Here is a 23,620-nt window from a genome sequence, read left to right as displayed (position 1 = left end):
CTCAAGGAAGGACACAACAGGGTCAGACTTTACAATCACAATACCATCCAAAGGATCTTCAATCACCTTCGACACCCATGAACTAAGATCTTCCTTCAGCAATACCCACAGCTCATTCTGAGCATCCACACAAACCAGATAGCTACTACAACCCTTTACACCCACAAACCAAAGTTTTGTGTCTGCAGTGCCCAGCTCCCTCAGGTAGGGATGTGCAAACTGATGTGTAACAAGGCAGGATACCAAAAACAGGAGAATAACAAAAAAACAGAGCACAAACGAACGAAGCAAATATAAAGCAACCAAAGCCACGTTTCATGTTTCAATCAACGGGCTTAGATGTGGGTGAGTGAAACCAAACGGATATTAAATGGAAATCAAAACATGGTTGCAGACATCTCATGGGGAAACTGAAACAGGGCCAAACTAATCTTCAAACAGAAACCAATAAAAAGAGGGATATGAACATGCTATAACACAACCAAACAAACCTAGAGATCAGCTGAAACAAACATGTAGCCTTATGTCTACTCCCAATCAACAAACAGCACCCAAGAATCTGCAGAAAAAGAGAAGAAAAGCATACCGGTTGAAACGAATGGGAAATCCACAATAACCATACCTGAAAGTGCTCCTCTCCAGCAAGGTGCGCTGGGCTTCTAGCCGTTCTTTCTCGAAAAGTTCCCCGGAAATCACGAACTGTTGTCCTCTGGTTCTCCCCTCCCTCTGCTCCTTTTACTCTGGTTTTTCCTCTCCTCTACAGCCCTCCAAAAACGGCCACCACAAATGAATATCCTTCTCAGCTCGGGTGATTCATAGAAACAATGGTGATTCATCTCCCCTCTCCTCGACAAAATCAACAAAACCAGTGAGAGCCAGCTAAACCATCCTCCTCTGCTCTTCTCCTCTTCTTCCTCTCTCTCTCCTTTCTTCTCGCTCACCGCTTTTCTTGCCGCCTACTCCAAAGAAAATCCTCATTATAACCAACCAAAAAGCAGCCTCTCCTCTGCCGCACTGCCCTCTAAAATAGTCACTTCGCAGGAGAGAGTATCTCCTTGCTAGGTGTCCTCTGCTGACGTCCCCTCAGAAAGTCCCTACTCCACTCTAAAAAGTGGTCTCTCTAACCTGTTAGAGAATATCTTATGCCACGTGTCACCCTCTAACAACCAAGCTTAGTTGTTAGGCTAAAATTGGTGGTAATGTTTATTACTTCGATTTTATTATTTTTTTAATTAATAATAATAATAGCAATAAACCACTCTGTTTTCTCATATTCCTTGTTTATTAAATTCTACTCATCCTTCTTCTGCTTTTAAACGTACAAGTTAATCATAATCCCAAACAGGGCTAATATTCAACAGCACAGAAAATACAACTACTATTTCTAATCTGAACGTCAAAGTCAAACGCAACTCAGAGCGACCCATTTGTTCCACATAAAAACAATAACTTCCGAGATTACTCCAAGCAGTTATATACACAACCTCATGCCCAAGTTGAAGTTTTTAAAAAAAATTGAAGAGACAAAAGTAAAGTTGGCTCAACAATATTGTCTTCCTTTCCCACACAATGGTAGCTAAAAAGCTTCAATTCTTAGGTAACTCACTGTTATATTTACAATTTGCATGGGTGGAAATAACTAGTGTACAGCTAAGAAAATATTCCTCTTCTGATGCTAACTTCTCCAAACTGGTGCTCTTAAAGGTCTTAAATTATGACTCTATGCTATAGCTTGGGTGTAGATCTGTTCAAGAAACTACACAAGTGAATTCTAGCAGAAGGTTTGGGAAATGGCTTACTTCTCGCGCTTTACTTCTCTCAATGGTCAGTTGTGTCGCGCATAAGGTAGCTCAGCAGAAGGCCTTGGGACTGTTGTCATTGAACCCTGTAGCCCATGGGAAAGTAGCATGGTCTGCAGAGGAGCAGATGCCGGTTGTTGAAGAGGAACATCAAGGAGTTGAGGCAAACCAAGAGCAGCCTGAAGCACTTGATAAGCAAAGGGTATAGCAAAAGGCCCAGCTGCAGTGCTTGTAGCTGCACCAGGAGCATGCTGCTGTCCTCCCCAGCCATGCATTGGCCCCATGGAAGGCATTGGAGGCATCACATTCAAACTCTGTGACCCTGCAAAACATACTGGGTTCTGCAGAGGACTGAAGGGAAGTTGAGGTGGACCCGGAGCAAACTGATGAGCTTGATAAACCAAATGTTGTGTAGAAGGCCAAGCTACATTGCTTGCAAGCTCAACAGAATCATGCTTCTGTCCTGCCCAACCATCCATTAATCGTGGCTTCTTCGTCTGAATAAAGTCATCTTGGGTCAGGGCACTCGCTGCATTTTCATCAAGACTTTTACCTCCATCCTCTGGAACAGGTAATTGACCTGGACCAGACAGAGGTTTAGGTACATGGTCTTGACCAAACAAACGCCGCCTTAACTTGGGTCCTTCCATCCGGCCATTCATGAAAACTGAAATCCAATGAAGAGAATGATGGATGCACTTGTAGATCTTAGTCACTTGTTTCGTTGCAACAGCCCTTGCAACATTCTGGGACCGGTCAGTGAAATCCTCAACCTGTAAGAAACAAACTGAAAATATCAGCATGTCCATAGGAATATGGAGAACTCCAATATTGTAAAGAAGAAGAGCATTACATTAATACAACCAACACCAGAATCCCATGTTTTATATATCCAAGATCCATCATATATACTGGCACAGAGACCTTTGGACCAAAGTGTTTCAATTGATTGAAGCTGCAGCAGCAAGAAGAACCATCAAAAGGCATCACATTTCACAATATAACATGTAATGACTCTTATCATATAAATGACAGCAGTGGCTTCAATTTTTTCAGATGGCAATTGGCAGATCTAAAGGATTTTGGAACTTTGTTCTAAGTAGAAGCTACAGGTGTTACCTTGAGTAATAATGTAACAAAGAGCTCAGCAAGTGATTCTTTATTCACTTCCCCATAACCCAAGAAATTACTGACTTTCTTTGTAACAGTTTCCATATCAGATCCATCTGAAATTCCAAGGCCAGATAAAAGATCAAAGTGGAGTACTATTATTACTAGATAGCAACTTCAGGACCAATACTAAGAGAGTGTTTGGTAAATTAACTTAATGACTTAATAACTTGATTTAAGTCATTATATAGACTAAACATATTTGGTAAAATGACTTAATATTACAACTTAAAGTTATTTTTAACTTTTAGGTATTAAAAGGGTATTCATTTTTTTAGCTTTTTGTTGAAAGCAATTTGCTTTCAAACTTTTAAGTCGTTTGTTTTTCTATTTTTTTCATGACTTATTATAAATTTCTTGCTGAATAAAAAAAGTCAAAATATTTTACTTTTTCTAAATGAAAAAAGTAATATGTTGGTTTTACTCTACTTTTTAATGTTTAATATAAATAAAATATTACAAAAACAAACAACCTAATACTTAACACCATTAAATACTATTTAGTTTAAATTCCATTTAAAATTAAGTAAAAAAAACAAACACCATCTAAGTCAAATTAGTTAACTTATTCTTAATCTCCAATCTTTTTTGCCTTATTTGCCCACATTAATGAAATTATATTTTAAAATTATGATTCAGCATCCATTACTTATTTTTTTTGTAATAAATATTTTATTGCAATATATTTACCATACTTTAAATATGGATGTTTTATAAATAAATTGATTGTTTAAAACTAATGAAAATAAATAAGTTAAAATCAATGAGGATAAATATTAGTTGAAATTAACAAGGGTAAATGTGTCAATTTAATGATTAAGAATAAAATTTAAGTTAGTTTTACCAAATGACCTTAATACTCGAACTAAAAAAAAAAGTATAAGTTTTAAATTAACAATTTAAGGACGATTTAGTTTAAAGCCAACTTAAGTCATTAAATAATAAGTATTAAGTTTTATCAAACACACACTAAAAACAAACAATAATTAAACATATGTGGCGAGTAGTAGTTGATAAAATGACAAAAATACATAACAATTTTGACAAAAGGGTAATTCTAAGAAGGGAAAATTTTGCATATGATATAGTCACTTGATCTTCCTATTGTAATTCAAATTTCCAAGTAGTGACTCGGCCACTAGCACCAAGGACCTATTTATTTCAATCCCATATCTAACTGATAACAATGGGATGATTTGAGTTCCATGGTTGAACATATGGTTATCACCAATTGAGTATCTTGGTGCTGTTGCTGTAATAAAACAGAAAATTAATTGAAACTGAGTTCTTACCATCATTATTGTTCAAGGTTGATCCCAATCTTTAAGTTGGCTTTAATGTAGAAGTCTTACTCTAAGTAAAAGAGAAAAACTGTATTGAAAAAGCCGACAAAACAGAGGCTCAAAGTATACAAAGAAGAAACACCCCCTGCTTCCCAGCTAGAACAAATCAGCTGGAGGTGCAAAAGGAACCGCACCCTCAACGGGTTCCCACCCAATCAAGTAAAGTCGAGGGACCATCTTTTATGAACAATTTCGTCTCCGACCAAAGGAAATAAACAAAAGAAGTCTCCGACCAAAGGAAATAAACAAAAGAAGTCTTAAGTCTTTGGATTGAAAGCTCTTCTTCCTCAAACGCAAATTTGTTCCTTGCCTTCCAAACCGTCCAAAAAATACACAATGGACCTGCTCTCCAAACTTTCTTTCTCTTTTTTCCCACAAAAAACCCAACCCAGCCCAAAAGCATCGCCTTAACTGTGGCTGGCAGCATCCACTGCACCCCAAAAAGAGAGAAAAACATCGCCCAAAGAGTCCTTGCCTTGGTGCAATGGAGAAAAATGTAATCAATTGATTCTTCATGCATTTGGCAAAGGTAGCATCTATTCACTAAAGGTCATCCTCTCTTCTGAAGTTGGTCCAAAGTAAGAGTTTTTCCTCACGTTGCTTCCCATCCAAAAAAACTCACTTTAGGCTGCATGCAAACTTTCCAAATGACAGTCGAGGGGAAAGAGAACATAGGGCCTGAAACTAATGCTTTGTAGAGAGACTTAATGGAAAACTTCCCACATTTAGTCTCTCTCCAAAGCACCCTATCTTCCACATCCTGCTGAACTCTCTTCCCATTAAGGCCTAGAAAAAACCTGTGCACCTCATCCACCTCCCAATCATTGAAAGGTCTAGAGAAGTGCGGGCTCCAACTCCCCCCTCCCTCAATGGAACTCCACAAATCTTTGACCCAAGCATCCTTGAAGACAGCTAAAGCAAATAAAGTGGGAAAAGAAACACAAAGAGGTGAATCCCCACACCATCTATCTTTCTAAAATTTCACCCTTTGACCATTCCCCACCACAAAAGAGAGCCTACTACTTATAACACGCCACTCAATCGTAGTTGCTTTCCACAATCCCACACCATAACCTCCCCTCACTTTCTTGAAACACCAACCCCCTTGCTCCTCCCCAAACTTTCCCCTTATCACTTGATTCCAAAACGCCCCTCTCTCATTAGCAAATCTCCAGCTCCATTTGCACAAAAGCGCCTTATTGAGAGTAGAAAGGCACTTTACCCCCAGCCCCCCTTTGATTTTGTCTAGGCAAGCCAAACCCCACCATACAAGATGAGGTTTTCGCTCAAGAGCCTCACCTCCACACAAAAAATTCCTCTGAATTTGCTTTATCCTGAATCTAACCTTTCTGGGCAAAGAAAACACAAACATGAAATAAATGAGCATGCTCGCCAAAGTGCTCCAAATCAAGGTGATCCTCCCTCCTTTGGAGATGTATTGGCTCTTCCACTTAGCCAATTTCTTCCGAAACCTCTCCTCCACTCCATCCCAAACAGCCATGGATCTATGAGGAGCACCTAATGGCAATCCCAAGTAAGAGGATGGGAGACTCCCAACGTTACACCCAAGTTCTGCAGCCAAAGCCTTTGCATTTTCCACACCACCCACTAGGATTAACTCACTTTTGTGCAAATTAATTCTCAACCCCGAAATGGCCTCCAACCACATTAGAATCCAACTTAAACACGTCATTTGATCTTGAGAACTCCCACAGAAAACCAAAGCATCATCAGCAAATAATAAGTGAGACATTTGAGCCCCTTCACCACCTCTACTCCTCGCCTTGCAGGCTAACAAAAAACCCCCATTTAGGGCTCTCCTTAGAAGGCAACTAAGAGCCTTCATAGCAATCACAAATAAGTACGGAGAAAGGGGATCCCCCTACCTTAAACCCGTAGAACTTTGGAAGAAACCTGAAGGAGTCCCATTAACCAGAATGGAAAAGCTAGTTGTGGAGATATACCACTACATCCACCGAAGCCATTTCTCCCCGAATCCCATCATACCCATAATTGAAAGCAAAAAAGACCAGTCCACATGATCATACGTCTTTTCTATATCCAACTTGCACATCACTGCCCCCTCATTGCTCTTCAAAATCAAATTTATGACTTCATTAGCAACAAGGACAACATCCAAGATTTGTCTTCCCTCCACAAAGGCATTTTGAGCCTTAGAGACCACCTTACCCACCACCAGCTTTAGCCTATTGGCTAGCACTTTAGCCAACCACTTGTACAGCCCTCCCACCAAACTAATTAGCTAGAAGTCCCTTAATTCTTCTGCTCCCCCTCTTTTTTGAGATCAAAACTAGGAAAGTTGCATTTTGACTTTTTACAAAGTGACAATGGTCATGAAACTCCCTAAAAAAACCCATGACCTCCTCTTTCACAAAACCCCAAGAAAACTGCTAAAAGGCCATAAAAAAACCATTAGGCCTAGGCGTTTTGTCCTCAGAAAAGCCCTTAAAAGTTTCCAACACCTCCTACTTAGAAAAAGGCTCCTCCAGTCTAAAAGCCCTTAAAAGCTTCCAACACCTCCTACTAAAAAAAAGGCTCCTCCAGTCTAGCTACTTCCACAGCCTCCAGCCTTGCAAAAGACAAACCACTAATGTTGGGTCTCCACCCTCCTGTATCAGACAACAAAACCTTAAACTCATTCACCACTCCATCTTTAATCTCACTCTCCTCTGTTAACCAAGAACCATTGATTTTAACCTGGGTCATCAAGTTCCTCCTCCTATGAGCATTAGCCATCTTATGGAAGAAACTAGTGTTCCTATCCCCCCTCCCTAAGCCGTACTTCCCTTGATTTTTGTCCCTAAAAAATTTCTTCTAGAAGAACCCACTTTTTAAAATCCTCCTTTGCTCCTCCTAGCTTCCAACTCATGAATAATAAGTGGCTGAGTTAACTCTACTTTGTCCCGTAAGTCCACCTGGTTCAAAGCCAACGCCTTATTGGCTTCAACTTTACCGAAATCATTCCTATTCCAGTCTCTCAATAACGGCTTCAGGGCTTTCTGCTTCGCTACCAAATCAAAACTAGCAAACCCATTAAAACTGAGACCTTCCCACCAAGCCTGCACCTTATCCTTGAAGCCCTCCTCCTTCAACAGCATATTTTCAAATCTAAAAGGCATTGGGCCTCTCCTCACACCTCCCCCATCTAGCAAGATTGGAAAATGATCTGAAACCGACTTAGGAAGGACACATTGCACAACCCCTATAAAGTGACCTTCCCACTCATCCGAGACCAGAAACCAATCAAGCCTAGAATGAGATTGATTATTCAAGTCACCCCTCCAAGTGAAAGAGCCTCCCTGCAAAAGGCAAATCCCTTAACTCTAAATCCTGGATAACCTCCGAGAATCTCCTCATTTAGTAGGTTTGTCTGCCTCCCCTATTGCTCTCCACAAGGAACCTAACCACATTAAAATCACCTGTCACGCACCAAGGGGCCCCCCACACCCTCTAACAACACCTAGTTCACCCCATAAATCTTCCCTCTTTCTTTAGCATAGGACCATAGGCCCTAGTGAAGTTCCATCAAAAATCATCCTCACAACTTTTAAACCGGCAAGACACTGAGAAAGTCCCCACTTCCACCTCCAATAATTGTGACACCCTATTGTCCCAAAACACCAAGACACCACCAAAGGCTCCCCTTGAGTTGACAACCCCCCAATCTAAACATCTTCCCACAATAAGGCTCCCAACTATCCTCTTCAACATCTCCTACATCTTAGTCTCCTGCAAGCAGACCAAATCCACCTTTTAATCCCTAATCAACGCCTTGATCACCTTTCTCTTATCACTATCATTAGCCCCTCTCACATTCTACGATAAAATTCTCAGTTTCATTAAGCAAATTGAAAATCCCCCGCACACCTCTCAACACCAACAAAACACAACTTCAGTTAGCAAGTTGAAGTTCCCCCGCACTCCTCCCAGTACCACTATAATTCATCGAGCACTAAGTTTTTTCAATTCCCCCTCTGATTTGGAGACCTTTTGGACTTTCCTTTTTTTTCCAGCCAAATTGCCCTTGAGTTTTTTCCTCTCCATTCTTTTCAAAAGCGACAAAATCTTCCCCTCAAACCCCTTGGTAAGCATTCCTAGACAACGGTAGAAATTCACAAAACTACCGTTCATCCACGAATCCAAAACACTCCCTTCTTCCTCCTCCAAACCTCTTTCCACATCTTTTGTCAGCAACGCTCTTCCACCATGCACCTTGGCCACCTTTTCTAAATCAATCGAAACTCCCCTCTCACTCCCACCTACCCAGATTACCCTCAATGGGTCAACCGACACCTCTCCAGTCACAAAGGCCGGCCCCTCGAGCGGCCCAAGGCCCCGATCAACAACCACCATCGCCTTGTCGCCCCTAAAGAAAGAAGGAGGACCCCGACCCCTCAAAGCTAAGAAAAAAGCAAGGCTTGAAAAGGGAGTACTTGGTAGCTTCCTCCATCAAGGACTCATCCACTATAGACTTCCCTCTCTCCTCAGCCGTCCACAAAGCACCAAGAATCACTTCGACGAGCCTCCACTCCAAATCAGAAATCTCAACTTTAGGAACCCTAAACTCTTTTAAGCCTCTAGTAGCAGCCATCTGAGTCGAGTCCCCTTAACTTAACACTTGAAAGTTGGGGTAACCCATTCCCGCAAGCCCATCAGCCCCTATTACCCTTAGGATTTGACCCACCTTAAAGCCCTCTTGGACCACAGGACCAATCCCAACAAGGCCCCGCAAATAGGACTCCTAGGCTCCCAAATCCAAACTACTCCTCTCTTTGTCAAACTAAGCCCAATAAGCTCTAGGCCCGCTTCTTTCCCCACTTAACCTCTCTCCATCATCTAAAAAAGCACCACTTTCCTCAAACCTTCCCCCTCCCATCTTTTCCTGCAACTACCTCAACACCCCTGACCATACCCAAATCGTGCAAGTCAGAGTCAACACCCACCTACCTTGTTCTGCCTTCACCACTTAGCCCCACTACTCCATCCCCTTGAGTTTGCGCTTGCACCTACGAAGGCCCCATGCTACTCCCTGTGCATGAATCCACATCTCCTTCATCTCTAACCTTCGGCCACTCCTTCCCTTACAACGGCACCACCACTGACACCCATGGTGGCACTTCCCACCACACTTAGATTGCAAAAAATGAGGAACCCACCACCAACTGTAACGACCCAGGTAGATCTTTTCCCTTTATCCTCACTAAAATCCTGGCCCACTGAAGTTAGTCGAAGTTAGTTGTGTCGTCGTCCACAACAACAAACCCTCCGCAGTTATCCCCCAACTTCCTGAACACCTCCCGGCTCCAAAAGTGTAACAATAGACCCACCGCCCTCACCCAACATTGATTTGCGTGAACTCTGGCCCAAAAACATCCTACCTCAGGTCCTCACCTCTCTAGATGAAACATCTTGTCCTCAAAGCATCAAATCCCCCTTCTCAGCACCCTCTCTACCTCGTCTACAACCTCAAATTCTGCTAAAAAGAGGCCACCGCCCAAATTTGAAAAGCTCACTCCCCCCTTCAAATTCCAAAGACGGTGCTCCTTAACAAAGCTAAATCCGGAAATGGAGCTACAGCTTCTCCCCACCGTCCCACCAAACAGCGCCCCAATTGCTCCTCCCTACTCCTCAAATCTCTACCCCCAAGTTGAAGCCACACTGCGTCTCCTAATCTTCTAGCCTTCACCTTAGCAACCTCAACTAAAGACCTTCTCTCCTCCTCTTTCTCAGCCTGAACTTCACCTTTCCTTCCTTCTTTAACACCTGCAGTGCCAAAGCCCACCTTGTCTTCAAAAGGGGTAACAACACCAAGAGAACGCAACTTGTCAGCCAGCAAAACCCAACCCCCTAGAATCCCTCTACCCTTCGGAAATACCAAACAGAACATCTTCGCTTCCAGATCACGAACAGAGCAGAGAATGAACCTCCCCGCCTTGTTAGCACGCCTTTCCAGTCTAAATTTCCTTCCCTCCTCTTCCCAACTTTTTACATCTTTTCCAAGCCTTTCCTCCCTGCAGCAAACTTCCACCCCCCTCTAGCAAGCACCTCAAACTGGAATCGCCAAACCTAATCCACGAGGAGAAGCTTCTACTTCTCTCCAAGATGATACCACATAGCTTCCCCCCAACATTGTCGATCGAAATCTCAAAAGACTTTGATTCCACAGCGAACCAGCAACTACCACCTCCCTTGCTCCTCATGGAGAAGTGGGCTTCAGCACCATAGCCTTTTGAATCCTAATCTTATTTGAAAATTAGAAGTCTTACTCTACTAATTAACTTTCCAAAGTCCAAATATGTTCTGTTGTACCAAAGCAAATAAAGAATTATGGAACTGATGAAAGATGAGCTTAATTGTTTCTGCAAATACTGCCTATGTACTCTCTTTTCCTCTCGCTCTTTTGTCAATCAATCTCCCTTTTTCATTTAACCTTTCCTCTATTCTATGCTTATCCTGCCACCTTCTTTCGCAAAACAGATCTCAGCCTCAGGAATCCAGAGGCTGTTTCTGCATCAATAACAAGGTGATGATTTCTTTAATGAAATTTTAAACCCCTAAGAAAGCTAGAAAATGGCTCGAATAGGTTTGGGGTAGGTTTAGGATTTGGATATGGTGTTTCGTATGTAAATCAGGGGAAAACACAAATAACAAACTAAGTCCCAATCTTAAGAGTTGAGGGATAATACAAATTTTGTAAATTTAAGTAGTAAGAATGCTTACCCATCTATTGAGTGTTAAAGTTATTACCTTTAAGTATGGCAGAGAATGGAGGTAATATAGGTGGATCTCGAGTCTGCAGAACCAAAATTTAATTAGTGAAAAAATAAATTAATTAAAAAAAAAAAAAAAAAAACAGAAAGATAAACTGGAAGATAAATGGATAGGTGCAGTGTAAAATTGGTCAACCAGCGAAGCAGTAACTCTCTTGATGATCATTAACACTCAGGGCTACTCAGGAAAAAAAAAAGGGAAAGAAATAAATTAAAATAAAATAAACCTACAATTCAAAGACAAAAAATTCACAATAACTAATTCCAGAATCCAGTGAAGTTTTTTAATATTCCATTTGATGGCTATAGTCTCTTCTCAAGCTAAAAGCCCATAGTATCTAGGTCAACCAATATCTCTGTTTCTCATTTACTATCTGTTCACAACAGAAAATGATGGATCAAATTAAATCTGTTTTCCAACACAACTTTATGTATAAAACAAAGGGCACAATAACATTTCAAGGAGAAGGGAAACTAGTGTTTGGTGAACATCATATATGGACAGCACTAGAAATATAAAACAAATAATACCTGCAGATGGAAAGCAACCAACAAGATTATGGATAAAGAGTTCAGGGTATGTTCTTTGGAACTGTTAATGTCATGTGCTTTTGCCCAAGCTTTCATCTGTAGTGATAAAGAGAAAATGAGCCACAAGATTGTAGAGCAGTATTTCCAACAGTTAGAACAAAAAAGCATAAAGAGAACAAGCACAAACACAAGTGAAAGCCCGTTTCCAGGGCATCAACACCAACCTTAATCATGAGTTATTTGGTTTTGATTGTATCCTTAACATTTCCGTTAGAACAAGCCTCTCTTTATGGCATTTTTTGGTATCTTTCAAAAAATTTCAACTTACACAAAGCACACCGTTCTTCATCTCCAGTTTTACTTCACTAAAGCATCTTTTTTGACTCATCACCTCTTCCTATATTCGCTGAGATGCATTTGTTCTTTTAATTTTATTTATTATTTTTTGGCAAAAACAAGATAATCCATTGCATTGAACTTGACAAGTATGAAAAATCCTTCCAGGATTTACAAAAGACTGATTAGAAATGAAACATATGCCTATATCTCTGAATGTACGCAAACTAACTGAACATCTTATAACGTAACCAAAACAAACTACAACCTAAGACCACACTACACATTTCAAGGGGTAAAAAGTATAAGAAAAAGTAAAGCAAGAGTTTTGCCCTTGCTTGGCTAAATCCATTCATTTGGTTTCTCTTTCCCAATTTTCCCACTCATTCACTTCCAAATTCTCATTGCAAACCCAATCTGCACAAGGAAGTTCATAAATTCACAACAACCCCATTCAACAACCACTTTATGAAGTGTAGTCAGTCAATTGCCACTTGGACAACATCTTTGGCAAATAACAAATCAGCAAAACAATGAATCCCAAAGTAAATAAACAACCAGATAAATAAGAGCAGAACTTCAACCAGCTCTAAAAGAGGTGCTGATAATTTTTCTAATAGAAAACAGTCTTTAGCATGGGAAAACGTAAATCTAAACCAAAATGTGGCAATCTTGAAGAACATAAAATGACATTGTAAGTTAAATTTTTAATATTATAAGCCAGTTCTTATCTACATTAATCTGTCAATCTAATGAGGTATTAGAAGGATAGAAAAATATTACCAAAAAACTTAGCTTCTGAAATCTATGATCAATTGAAGAGACCATGCGGATAATACGGGATTTTGCAATTCCATCCCTGTTCTCGACAGATATATCACATTCAATTCCAGTGCCACGATCAGTAATTTTCAAAATTGGCACCCTGGCACCTGTGATTAAGATAACATCGGACACATGCCCTATCCCTACGAAATAGAATTCGTAGACAAGAGTAATCCAAATATAACATGATAATCAGTTCGCTTGTGGTATTTACAGTCATTTAAGGCTGACAGGGCATAAAGGATAAAAAGGTACAAAGAGTTAATACGAGTTACTTTCATAGTGTAGTAATTTATTATCAACAATAAAAGTTATTTATTGTAGAAAAGGTAAAGAAAAGTTCAATTTTTCATTCTGATTTTTTCTCTCTGTTTTTAATATCAAATATTACCTTTGAATATAGGGATTTTTCATTTTTTTCCTTTTCTTTTTTGGTTCATTTCTTACCACTTGCTTAACACGGGCACGTGCACACACACACACACACCTAGCAAAATTCAAAATCTGAAAACTTGTTAAGTTGTTACCATTATAGGGAATATGTTATCCAACAAATCATCTTCCAAACATGCAACAGAGGTGCAGTGATAAAAATCCCACAAAAGATTTAGAGATGAAAAAGACAATCAATAAAACTAATATAACCCAACCCTATAACCTTGGGAACAAATTGGATAGCGGTGTGTTCTCCATAGGGATTGGCCCTTAGTGGGAGTTCTTTTGTTTTTGTGTATTTTCCTGTTTTTTAGTTGTCTTTGGTGGGAGGATTTCTCATCCTTCTTCTTGTACTTCTTTTTATATTAATATATCTTTGTGGCGTTTCCAATCAAAAAATAACCTTGGGAACAAAGCAACTACATGGATAGGCAAAACCAATAAACATTAGAAAAATCTAGAACAAGTTAGAAACCTAGGGGAGAAAAAGTTTCAAAAAAAAAAAAACACTAAAAGTAAACAAGGAGAGTAAGAAAGAGAAAAAAAAAATTAGAAGCATATAAAAATCAAAAGAAAAACAAGGGAGATGATTATGTGACATTAGAATGCTTGTTATACTAAAAGAAAAGCGGTACCGATAACAATAAATTTGTTACACCAGTAACTTTCCTCAAAAGTTTAAGTTGTTAGGATATGGCTCAATATGTATAACATGCTAACAACCTGCCTCTCACATGGCCCTATGTCCAAACCTAGAGAGACAATCTAAGCTACCAACTTTCCTAAAAAGATTTAAGTTTTTAGGATCCAGGCCTGTAATATAGACCTGCAAAAATCGAGATTGTCTTTATTTAAGTTACCCGCTTCAGTCGCTGCAAAAATCGAGAGGTTGCAGAGGGATTTTTTATGGTCAGGGATTGGGGAAGGCAAAAGGGATCATTTAGTCAGGTGGGATGTCGTGTGTAAACCGAAGGAAATAGGGGGTTTGGGTTTTGGGAATATTTCTCTGAGGAATCTCGCTCTTTTAGGGAAATGGCTGTGGAGGTACCCTAGAGAGGGTTCAGCTCTATGGCATCAGGTCATACTAAGCATTTATGGTTCACACTCCAATGGTTGGGATGCTAACACATTAGTCAGATGGTCACATCGCTGTCCTTGGAAGGCTATTACTCAAGTCTTTCAGGAGCTTTCCTCGTTTACTCGGTTTGTGGTAGGAAATGGGGAAAGAATTCGGTTTTGGGAAGATTTGTGGTGGGGGACCAACCTTTGGGTTCTCAATATCCAAGTCTATTTAGAGTAGTCTTGGATAAAAACATACCTATTTCTTCAGTTCTCGGTCCTACTCGTCCTTTCTCTTGGAATTTAAATTTCCGTCGTAACCTGTCAGATTCTGAGATAGAGGACTTAGAAAGCCTCATGCGATCTCTCGATGGATTGCATTTATCTCCTTTGGTTCCAGATGCCAGATTTTGGCCCTTATCTTCTTCAGGGCTTTTTTCAGTTAAATCTTTCTTTCTAGCTTTATCCCAATTTTCTGGATCTCCTCAGGTTTTTCCTTCTAAGTTCGTTTGGAATTCTCAAGTTCCTTTCAAAGTGCAGTCCTTCATATGGTTAGTGGCACACAAGAAGGTGAATACTAATGACATGCTACAAGTGAGAAGACCCTACAAAGCCCTTAGTCTGGATATTTGTATTCTGTGCATGAAGTATGGGGAATCAGCTGATCATATTTTTCTTCATTGCTCCTTGACAATGGGGTTGTGGCACAGGCTATTTCAGTTAGCTAAGATGGATTGAGTCCCCCCGAGGAGCATCCTTGACATGATGCACATCAAATTTAATGGATTTGGTTCGTCTAAGAGGAGGATAGCCTTGTGGCAAGCTGCAAGCACCGCTCTTATTCGGATTGTGTGGTGGGAAAGAAATGCGAGGATTTTTGAGGATAAAGCAAGGAATTCAGAGTATCTTTGGGACTCTATTGTTTTCCTTGCTTCTCTTTGGGCGTATTGTTCCAAGGTTTTTAAGAGGACCCCCCTTAATGTGATACAACTTGATTGGATAGCAGTGTGTACTCCTTAGGGAGTGGAATTTTTAGAGTGTTTGCTTGTGTTTCAGTGTATTTTTCTTTAGTTTAGCTTTCTTTGGCAGGAGGATTCCTCATCCTTCTTTTGTACTTATTTTTATCTATCAATAAATATTTGTGTCGTTTCCAATCAAAAAAAATATAGACCATGCTAACAGCATCCTTCTCACATGACCCCAAACCTACACTAGGAGAGACATCAAATAAATAGGAGAGACTCGAACTTGAGACCCCCAGTTAACCATAACTTTGATACCTTGTTTTTTTTTGTTTGGATAAGAAACATAAATTTCATTGCACTAAAATATTAAGTAGAAAGAAGAATGAGAAATCCTTCCAAAGGGTGCACAATGCTCCATACAAAGTCTAATAAAAAAAGGCAGATAAAGCATATACTAGTTCGAAAAGTCAAACCTAGTGACAATTCACAAAGGTATAAATCTCCTACAAAAGAAACCATATGTTTAACTCCATGTTTTGCTAGTGCATCTACCCCTTGATTGCCTAAGCGAGGAGCCTAAGAGAACAAACATCCAAACTCTAAATAAGTATCAATAATTTGGTACAACCACCCATGAAACTTCTATGGTCCTCTTTCTTTCTTAGCTATCCATGATATGACAATGGCAAATTCACCTTGTACTAAAAAATTTGAGAGACCTAAAGCTTTTACTTGTAACAACCCTTCCAAAAGGTCTAGAATTCCTACCTAATGACTAAACCTAACCTGCATGGTTAGAGAATGCTCTTAACACTTTGTCATAGTGATCTCTAAGCAATTCTCCAATCCCTAAATGCCCTGAATTACCCAAAGTGCATCCATCAAAATTTAGCTTAACAAAACTCATTAAAGGTGGTATACATTCATGCAGTGTCTCCTTGGTCAACGTCATGGTTCTACAAACTAGGTTCCAATATAGAAGAATGAGGCTCAAAGTTATATTTGCAAAAGCTTCACTAGTAGAGGATCATGATGAAGAGGAGAAAAAAGCAAGTCTCAAACTACTTCTAAAGTCCTCCACCTATCCTTAAAAATCCTTACATTCCCTTTCCACCAAATGGTCCAAATCAATGTGAGGCAGGCAATGCCAAAGAGTTTTGCCTCAAGTAACTCCCCAATAACCTCTAAACAATATAATCAACTTCTCCAAACTTATGTGGGGAACCCAATCAATGCCTACAAGTTGAAATAATCTACACCATAATGTTAATACCACAAGGCAATGCATAGACTTCCTATTCCACCTACACACAGCATTCCTAACTAAGGGCTTTGCATGGTCTTCTTCATTGGAGCAAGTTATTAGTATTCACCTTCTTGTTTGCAATAAGCTATGTAAAGGCCTCACTATTAGTGGAGCATTGGAGTTCCAAATAAAATTTACATGAATAAAAGGAATTAAATGGTGTTTTTTTTTTTTTTTTTTTTTTTTGCTTTTTTTAGAAGCAATAAAAGGAATTGAAATGGTCAAAGTAGAGATAATATATTCATCTATCAATTTTGATATCATGTTAAATTACCAACTTTTCCAAAAGCTTAACCTATTAAGATATGGACCCATAATGTATCTCAAGTTAACACCCTCCTTCCATGCAAACATGCCCACAATACATGCCAAGCTAACACCCCCACTCTCATGTTCAAGTAAAGGCCAAAGTATAAGCTAGAATAACAAAATTCAATAGATACTCTTCAAAAGCCCTTAAGCCACATAAATAAAAACTCTCTCCTTTGAGAAACATTTCTTAACAAGGATGATGGCATTATATATTTTTTTTTTTTTGGGTAAGTAAGAAATTGTATTAAAAAAAGTGCAAAAAAGAGCACATGAGTATACAGGTCGTATACAAGTAAAACAAGCAAAAAGTAGAAAGGAGGGTACAAAAAAATACTCCCTCCCTCACCCAATGCCCAACCACTCTATGAAATCAATCAAATTCATATATCCCCCACCTATATACACCATAACCCACATAGAGAAATTGTTTAGGAATAAACTTTTTAGCCTTTGATCCAACAATTCCTCACTATCAAAAAATCTCTTATTTCTTTCCTTTCAAAGTGTCCAGAAAATGCAAGTAGGGGCTGCTCTCCAAGCCTTAATGTGTCTTTTCTCAATAAAAGTCACATTCCACCCTAGGAGAGTTTCCCTAACTGTCTTAGAAATAACCCACCAAACACCAAAAATGGAGAATACCAACTACCATAATAATCTCACCTTGACACAATGAAGAAGGATATGATCTATGGTCTCTAACTCCACTTGGCAGAAAGCACATCTGTTGACCAACGTTCACCCCCTTCTTTGAAGCTGATCCAAAGTCAAAACCTTTCCCCAACAAGCCTCCCAAGTGAAGAAACTCACCTTTGAAGGAATCCAAGGGTTCCACACTATTTTTTAAGGGAAAGGGGTTGTACCACCAGCCTCTAACATAGAATAAAGCCCCTTAACAGGGAAGACCCCTTTCTTCCCACCCTTCCAAACCACTTTATCCTCTTGTTCCCTTTTCACTGAATGTCCTTGAAGTAAAGAAAGAAAGCACTCCATAGCACCCAACTCCCAATCATTTAGGTTCCTAACAAAACAGAAATTCCAATTGCCACCTTCTCCTCTATGCTCCCATTGATCAGCTACCCAAGCTTCTTTGGAATCAAATAAGACAAACAAGGATGGAAAAATCTCACATATAAGTTCCTCACTACACCACCTATCTTTCTAAAACTTTACCCTCCTCCCATTACCCACCGCAAAGGAAATCATAGACTTGAAAAGCTCTCAATGCTTCTCAATCTCTTTCCATACCCCAACACCAAGGGAATCTCTCACCACTCCTAACCTCCACCCCTCTTCCTCCCTCCCTTTATGATTTTCTTCCATAAAGAATCCCCATCACTTGCAAAACACCAACACCACTTACAAAGGAGAGCCTTGTTGAACAACAAAAGAGACTGAACCCTAAGTCCCCCTTTTGACTTTGCCTTACAAACAGGTGACCACTTGACTAGATGTACTTTCTTCTATAAAGCCCCTCCTCCCCATAAAAAAAATCCCTCTAAATCTTCTCCAATTTCAAATTTACCAATCTAGGGATAGTGAACAAGGACATAAAATAGATTGGCAAGCTAGCTAGAGTGCTCCAAAGTAGAGTGAGTCTTCCCCCTTTTGAAAGATAGTGTCTCTTCCAGTACGAAAACCTCCTCTGAAAACGTTCTTCCACACCATCCCACACTGCCATAGACTTATGAGAGGCCCTCAAGGAGAGCCCTAGGTAAGAAGATGGTAGTTTTCCCACCTTACATCCAATTTCATAGGCTAACTCTTCCAACAGGTCCACCTCCCCTATTGGGATCACCTCACACTTCTCCAAATTGATTTTCAGCTCTGACATGGCTTTGAACCACATAAGCAACCAACACAAGTGGGTAACTTGCTCTTGAGAGGCCTTACAAAAAATAATAGTATCATCCGCAAAAAAGAGATGAGAGATTTCCTCTCCATCACCCCCTTTTTCCCCAATCGTAAATCCTGAAATGAAATCACCCTCTTGAGCTTTCAAAAGCAACCTACTAAGAGGTTCCATGGCAATCACAAACAAGTAGGAAGAAATCGGGTCCCCTTGTCTTAAACCCTTAGAGCTTTGAAAAAAATTGGAGGGGGTTCCATTTATTGAAATAGAAAAGCTTGGAGAAGAAATACACCACTTTATCCATTTGTGCCCAAACCCCATTTTAGCAAGGATTGCTACCAAGAAATCCCAATTTACATGGTGGTAAGCCTTTTCAATGTCAAGTTTGCATATTAAACCACTACCTTTCTTCTTTAGCACTGAATCAATTGCCTCATTTGCTATCAACATTGTATCCAAAATTTGTCTTCCCTCCACAAAAGCATTTTGAAAGTCAGAAATCACCCTTCCCATTACTTTCTTCAGCCTATTGGCCAATACTTTTGTCATCCACTTATAGATACTCCCCACCAAACTTATCAACCTAAAATCCTTAAGGTTAACAACCCCTTTCTTCTTTGGAATCAAAACTAGAAAGGTCGTATTAAGGCTTCGAACAAATCTGTCATGTTCATGGAACTCATTAAAAAAATTCAGCACATCAAATTTCACCAATTCCCAACTAAAACGCCAAAAAACCATCCAGGCCTGGAGCTTTGTCGTCATTCAATTCCAACAATGCTCCTAGCACCTCCTCCTCCAAGAAAATCCCCTCTAAACTCCTCGCCTCCTCTTCTTCCAACACCTCAAAAGATAACCCTTCAATACTAGGCCTCCAGCCCCCCTTCCTCAAAGAAAAGAGATTTAAAAGTCCCCCACTACTCCCTCTTTCAGGTCCTTATCACCTATAAGCCATTCCCTATTCACTTTAACCTTGGCAATGAATTTTTTCCTTCTGTGAGTATTGGCCATCTTATGAAAAAACTTAAGAGTTTCTATCCCCTTCCTTTAGCCATATTTCTCATGATTTTTGTCTCCAAGAAACTTCTTCCATTAGAGCCCATTTTTTAAACTCTTCCCCTGCAGAATTTCTTGCTTCGCCTCAATTGAAGATAAAACTCCTTCCCTTTCCTTTGCATCCCAGAAACCTATCTACTTAAAAGCCTCCTCCTTCATTACCGAGACATTACCAAACACCTCTTGATTCCATTTTTTCAAAAGGACCTTCAGAGCTTTAAGCTTTGAGGCCAAAATAAAACTAGTCGAGCCTGAGAATTCCATCCCCACCCACCAACCTTTGAGCAAATCAAAAAAACCTTCCTCTTTTAACCACATGCTCTCAAACCTTAAAGGAGTTAGGTCATTTATGATCCCCCCTCCTTCCAACACAACAAGGGAGTGATCTAAAACAAGTTTAGGCAACAACACCCTCTGAATCATTCCACAGAAATAGCTCTCCCACCTCTCAGACACTAAGAACCAATTCAGTCTTTATTTTGAGCTATTGTTTTGACCTCCACACCAAGTAAAAAAGCCCCCTGCTAATGGATAACCTCGAAATCATTGATAACCTCTAAAAACCTCCTCATTTGCGCATTCAACCTTAAGCCACTACTACGTTCGACAAGAAATCTTATTGCATTGAAATCACCTCCTACACACCACGGGTCATTCCATAGCCCCCTGATCGCCCCCAACTCCTCCCAAAGACCCTCTTTGTCCTTCCAAGAACAGGGCCCATACACCCCTGTAAACACCCACATAAAATCATCCTCACAGTTCCTAAACCTACAAGAGATAGAAAATTCTCCCACTTTCAAATCCACCAACTCTAACACTCTAAAATCCAAAAACACCAAGATCTCCCCTGCAGCACCATTCACATTTACTGAAACCCACTTTAAGCAACTCCCCACACCTAGACTTTTAACCAGATTCATCGTCATAATTTGAACTTTTGTTTCTTGTAGACAAACCAACTCTGCTCTCTGGGACCTAATAACTGATTTGATTAACTTCCTCTTCTCAGCATCATTTACCCCTCTCACGTTCCAAAAAAGAATTTTAATAATCATTGACAAATTGACTCCACAACCTGTCTTTCCTTCCCTCTTCCTCCTCTGCTAGAAATATTAACATCATAGTTAATAGAGTTTTCCAGCTTCTTAGGTTCCCTCTTGAACTTTGAAGCCGCCAAAGACTTTCTTCCTTGACCATACTCCCTTTTCTTCACCTCTCTCCTCCGCTTCATCTTTTTCAATGACTTCAAAATTTCCTCTTCAAAACCTAGAGTCGGCATGCCCAGACAATTGCTAAAAGCTGCCAAAGAGCTTTCGCTCCAGTTGCCAACCTTACCTCTCCCCTTTAGAGAAACTTCAACGACAAGAGAGGCCCCATCCTCTTTGTCGTCTTTGTTTTCCACCAAAACCATACAAAGAGGTTTCACCTCTAGACCTTCAACCTCACAGAAACTCTCTGAAGACCCAACAACCCTCGATCTTCCAACCCCACAATCGGTCAACAACCCAACCTTAGGCTAAGAAAAAGAAGAAGAGTCCCTTAAGCCTAAAAGAAAACCAAGGCCAAAGGAGGTACCTGGAAATCTCGATGCTTCTAGTAGAGCAAGATCGGCTAGGGCAACAATCGAACCCGTCTCCCCTTCTTTTTCAGTTAAGGCAAAGCCAAAGCACCAGTCCTTTAACCCTAGAGAATCCTTTTTTAAAGTGGGCTCTTCCACACAACCCATAGATTGCCTCACAACAAACCCATAAGATTGCCTTTTGTTTGGCCCATAAGAGAGGAGAAAAGGCCCAACAATAGCTTAGCCACCCCCTTTTGATTCCCAACCCACTTCAGTCAAACCTAGCCCAAAATCAAACGACCCATACAAGCCCACTACCAAAGGCCCACAATTTTGAATCCTGCGGGCAAAGTTGGAGACTGTGCACAACTCTAACTTTTCCATTTCAAAGTCAAAACGTCCTCTCTCTCAAACCTTCATAGTTTGACACCTGCACTGAAGAGAGTACTAAGACAACTTTATCACTCAATATCCCCTTTCCCACATTGGGCCCAGTGCGTGCTCCCCTATCCACTTCACCCCTAACCTCACAACCACCACTACTCTCGCCAAAATTCCCTTGCACTAGCCAAGGGCAGAATTCCCACCATAGTTGAACCACATAACAATAACATCCCACCCTTATCTGGACTGAGCTCAATCTCGAATTCCCATTCAGTCTAACACACACCCTAGCCACTGTTTGTTGCAAAGGAGAGTCGTGTCTTCATCTACTGCAATGAAGCCTCCACAAGTATCTCCAAGCTTTTTAAACAACTCTTTGCACCACAAGTGCAGAGGAAGACCTACCAATCTCGCCCACTCTTCTCTCACCATTCCTCCCTTCCTTAGCAACCTGCCTTAGGATTCCACCTCTACAACTCCAAAATTTTATCTTCAATTTTCCTTGGACCCCTTAACAATATAGCAGTCAAATCCTCTTCATTCTCAAACTCAAAACAACAAAAAGATACTCCCAAGACAGAAATTCTAACCTTTTTTTTTACGATCCACCTTCTGTCAACCCATTTCCTTAACTCAAGCACTCAAGGTTCCAAGTTAGGCACTCCTTCCAACTTCCCCACCAAACAAAGGTTCCAAGGAGCTTCTCTCTCCGGCACTCCCATCTCATCCAACTGAACCCATACTTTATCACTCGGAATAATTTGAGCTCTTGAGACCTTCTCCGCATATGACCCAATCTTCAGAGAAAGCCCTCTATTACCTTCCATCACCCTCTTCTCCTTCACAAAACCAAAATGTTCCACAGGGGCTGAGAAGCTCCTTACCCCCAACAAACGAACCTTACTTGCTAGCATGCCCCATCTCCCTGTCAATCTTTTTCTTTCCGGGAAGACAATTGAACATTATTCCTTCCACGTCACAAACAGACACAAAGATAAACCTCCTTGCCCTGTTAGCACACCTCTCAAGCTTATAGGCCTTACCATTTTCCTTCCATACCTTATTGCAAATCAGTGACTCCTCCTCTCTACAACAAGCCTCTGCACCTTCTAGCAAGCACCTCAAACTTATCTCCCCAAACTTAATCCAACTAGTGCAACCTCTCCTTCTCTCCACAATCACCCCTTTCAACTTTCCAAAAACCTCCCCAATGGAAATCTCAAACTACTTTGCCTCCACGGCGAACTAGCTTATTCCTCCTCTCATTATAGAATTAACACTAGTGAAGTTCTCCTTCAACCTTTTATCTGAGAGTTCTTCATTGAAAATCCTTAAATTATGCTTCTAAGCCACAAACGAACCATAAAGCCGCATGTAGGGATTTGAGAAAGTAAAGGGATGATGGCATTATATTATTTTGAATAGAACTAGCATATAAAGAATTTCTAACTAGTACTATAGGAATAAACTTATATATTTTATGAGATCAACTATCAATATGCCCAAACAAGAAAAGCGTCACATTGCAAACTTAAATCTCAAATGTTACATCCAAAACCAAGATTGTTACACATAAGAAAATTTATTTACTAGAAGCATCAATAAAAGAAACTTTATCCTTTAACATTGTATAAGGTTTAACTATCTAGTGGCTATGTATCATAATGATTTTAAGGAGAATCTATAGGTCAAAACCCTTTGATTTCAAATAATTATGACTTTTGATAAGAGTAACTCATTTTTTATCATCTATGATTTTCTAACAAAAGATTTCAAGACTATTAGAAAAAGTTGAGGAACTTCAAGAGAATAGTTTTGGAAGTCATAGGAAACCTTCTGTCTTTACATAGCAGAAATATGGCATTCAAAAACCAATAATAAATATAGATCTAGAG

The 23,620-nt window shown here is 40.0% G+C and overlaps 1 protein-coding gene across 2 annotated transcripts in view; it reads right to left on the bottom strand.

Moving 5' to 3' along the window:
* Nucleotides 1–346: 346 nt before the first annotated feature.
* LOC117917656 (protein HESO1-like) overlaps nt 347–23,620 on the bottom strand; it is a 34,397-nt gene continuing 11,123 nt past the window's right edge. For both annotated transcript variants that reach the window (XM_034833999.1, XM_034833998.1), the window contains 6 exons: nt 12,754–12,938; nt 11,635–11,730; nt 11,081–11,126; nt 2,919–3,025; nt 2,653–2,754; nt 347–2,572 (listed from right to left, as the gene is read on the bottom strand). In XM_034833999.1, the coding sequence (XP_034689890.1) occupies nt 1,826–2,572; nt 2,653–2,754; nt 2,919–3,025; nt 11,081–11,126; nt 11,635–11,730; nt 12,754–12,938 (1,283 nt within the window). In that variant the 3' untranslated portion in view covers nt 347–1,825. The remainder of the gene's footprint in view (nt 2,573–2,652; nt 2,755–2,918; nt 3,026–11,080; nt 11,127–11,634; nt 11,731–12,753; nt 12,939–23,620) is intronic.

This window comes from Vitis riparia, chromosome 7 (genome assembly GCF_004353265.1).
Source record: "Vitis riparia cultivar Riparia Gloire de Montpellier isolate 1030 chromosome 7, EGFV_Vit.rip_1.0, whole genome shotgun sequence".
NCBI lineage: Eukaryota > Viridiplantae > Streptophyta > Magnoliopsida > Vitales > Vitaceae > Vitis > Vitis riparia.
Note: the sequence above shows the minus strand (reverse complement) of the source record. Positions and strands in the feature narration are given on the sequence as shown.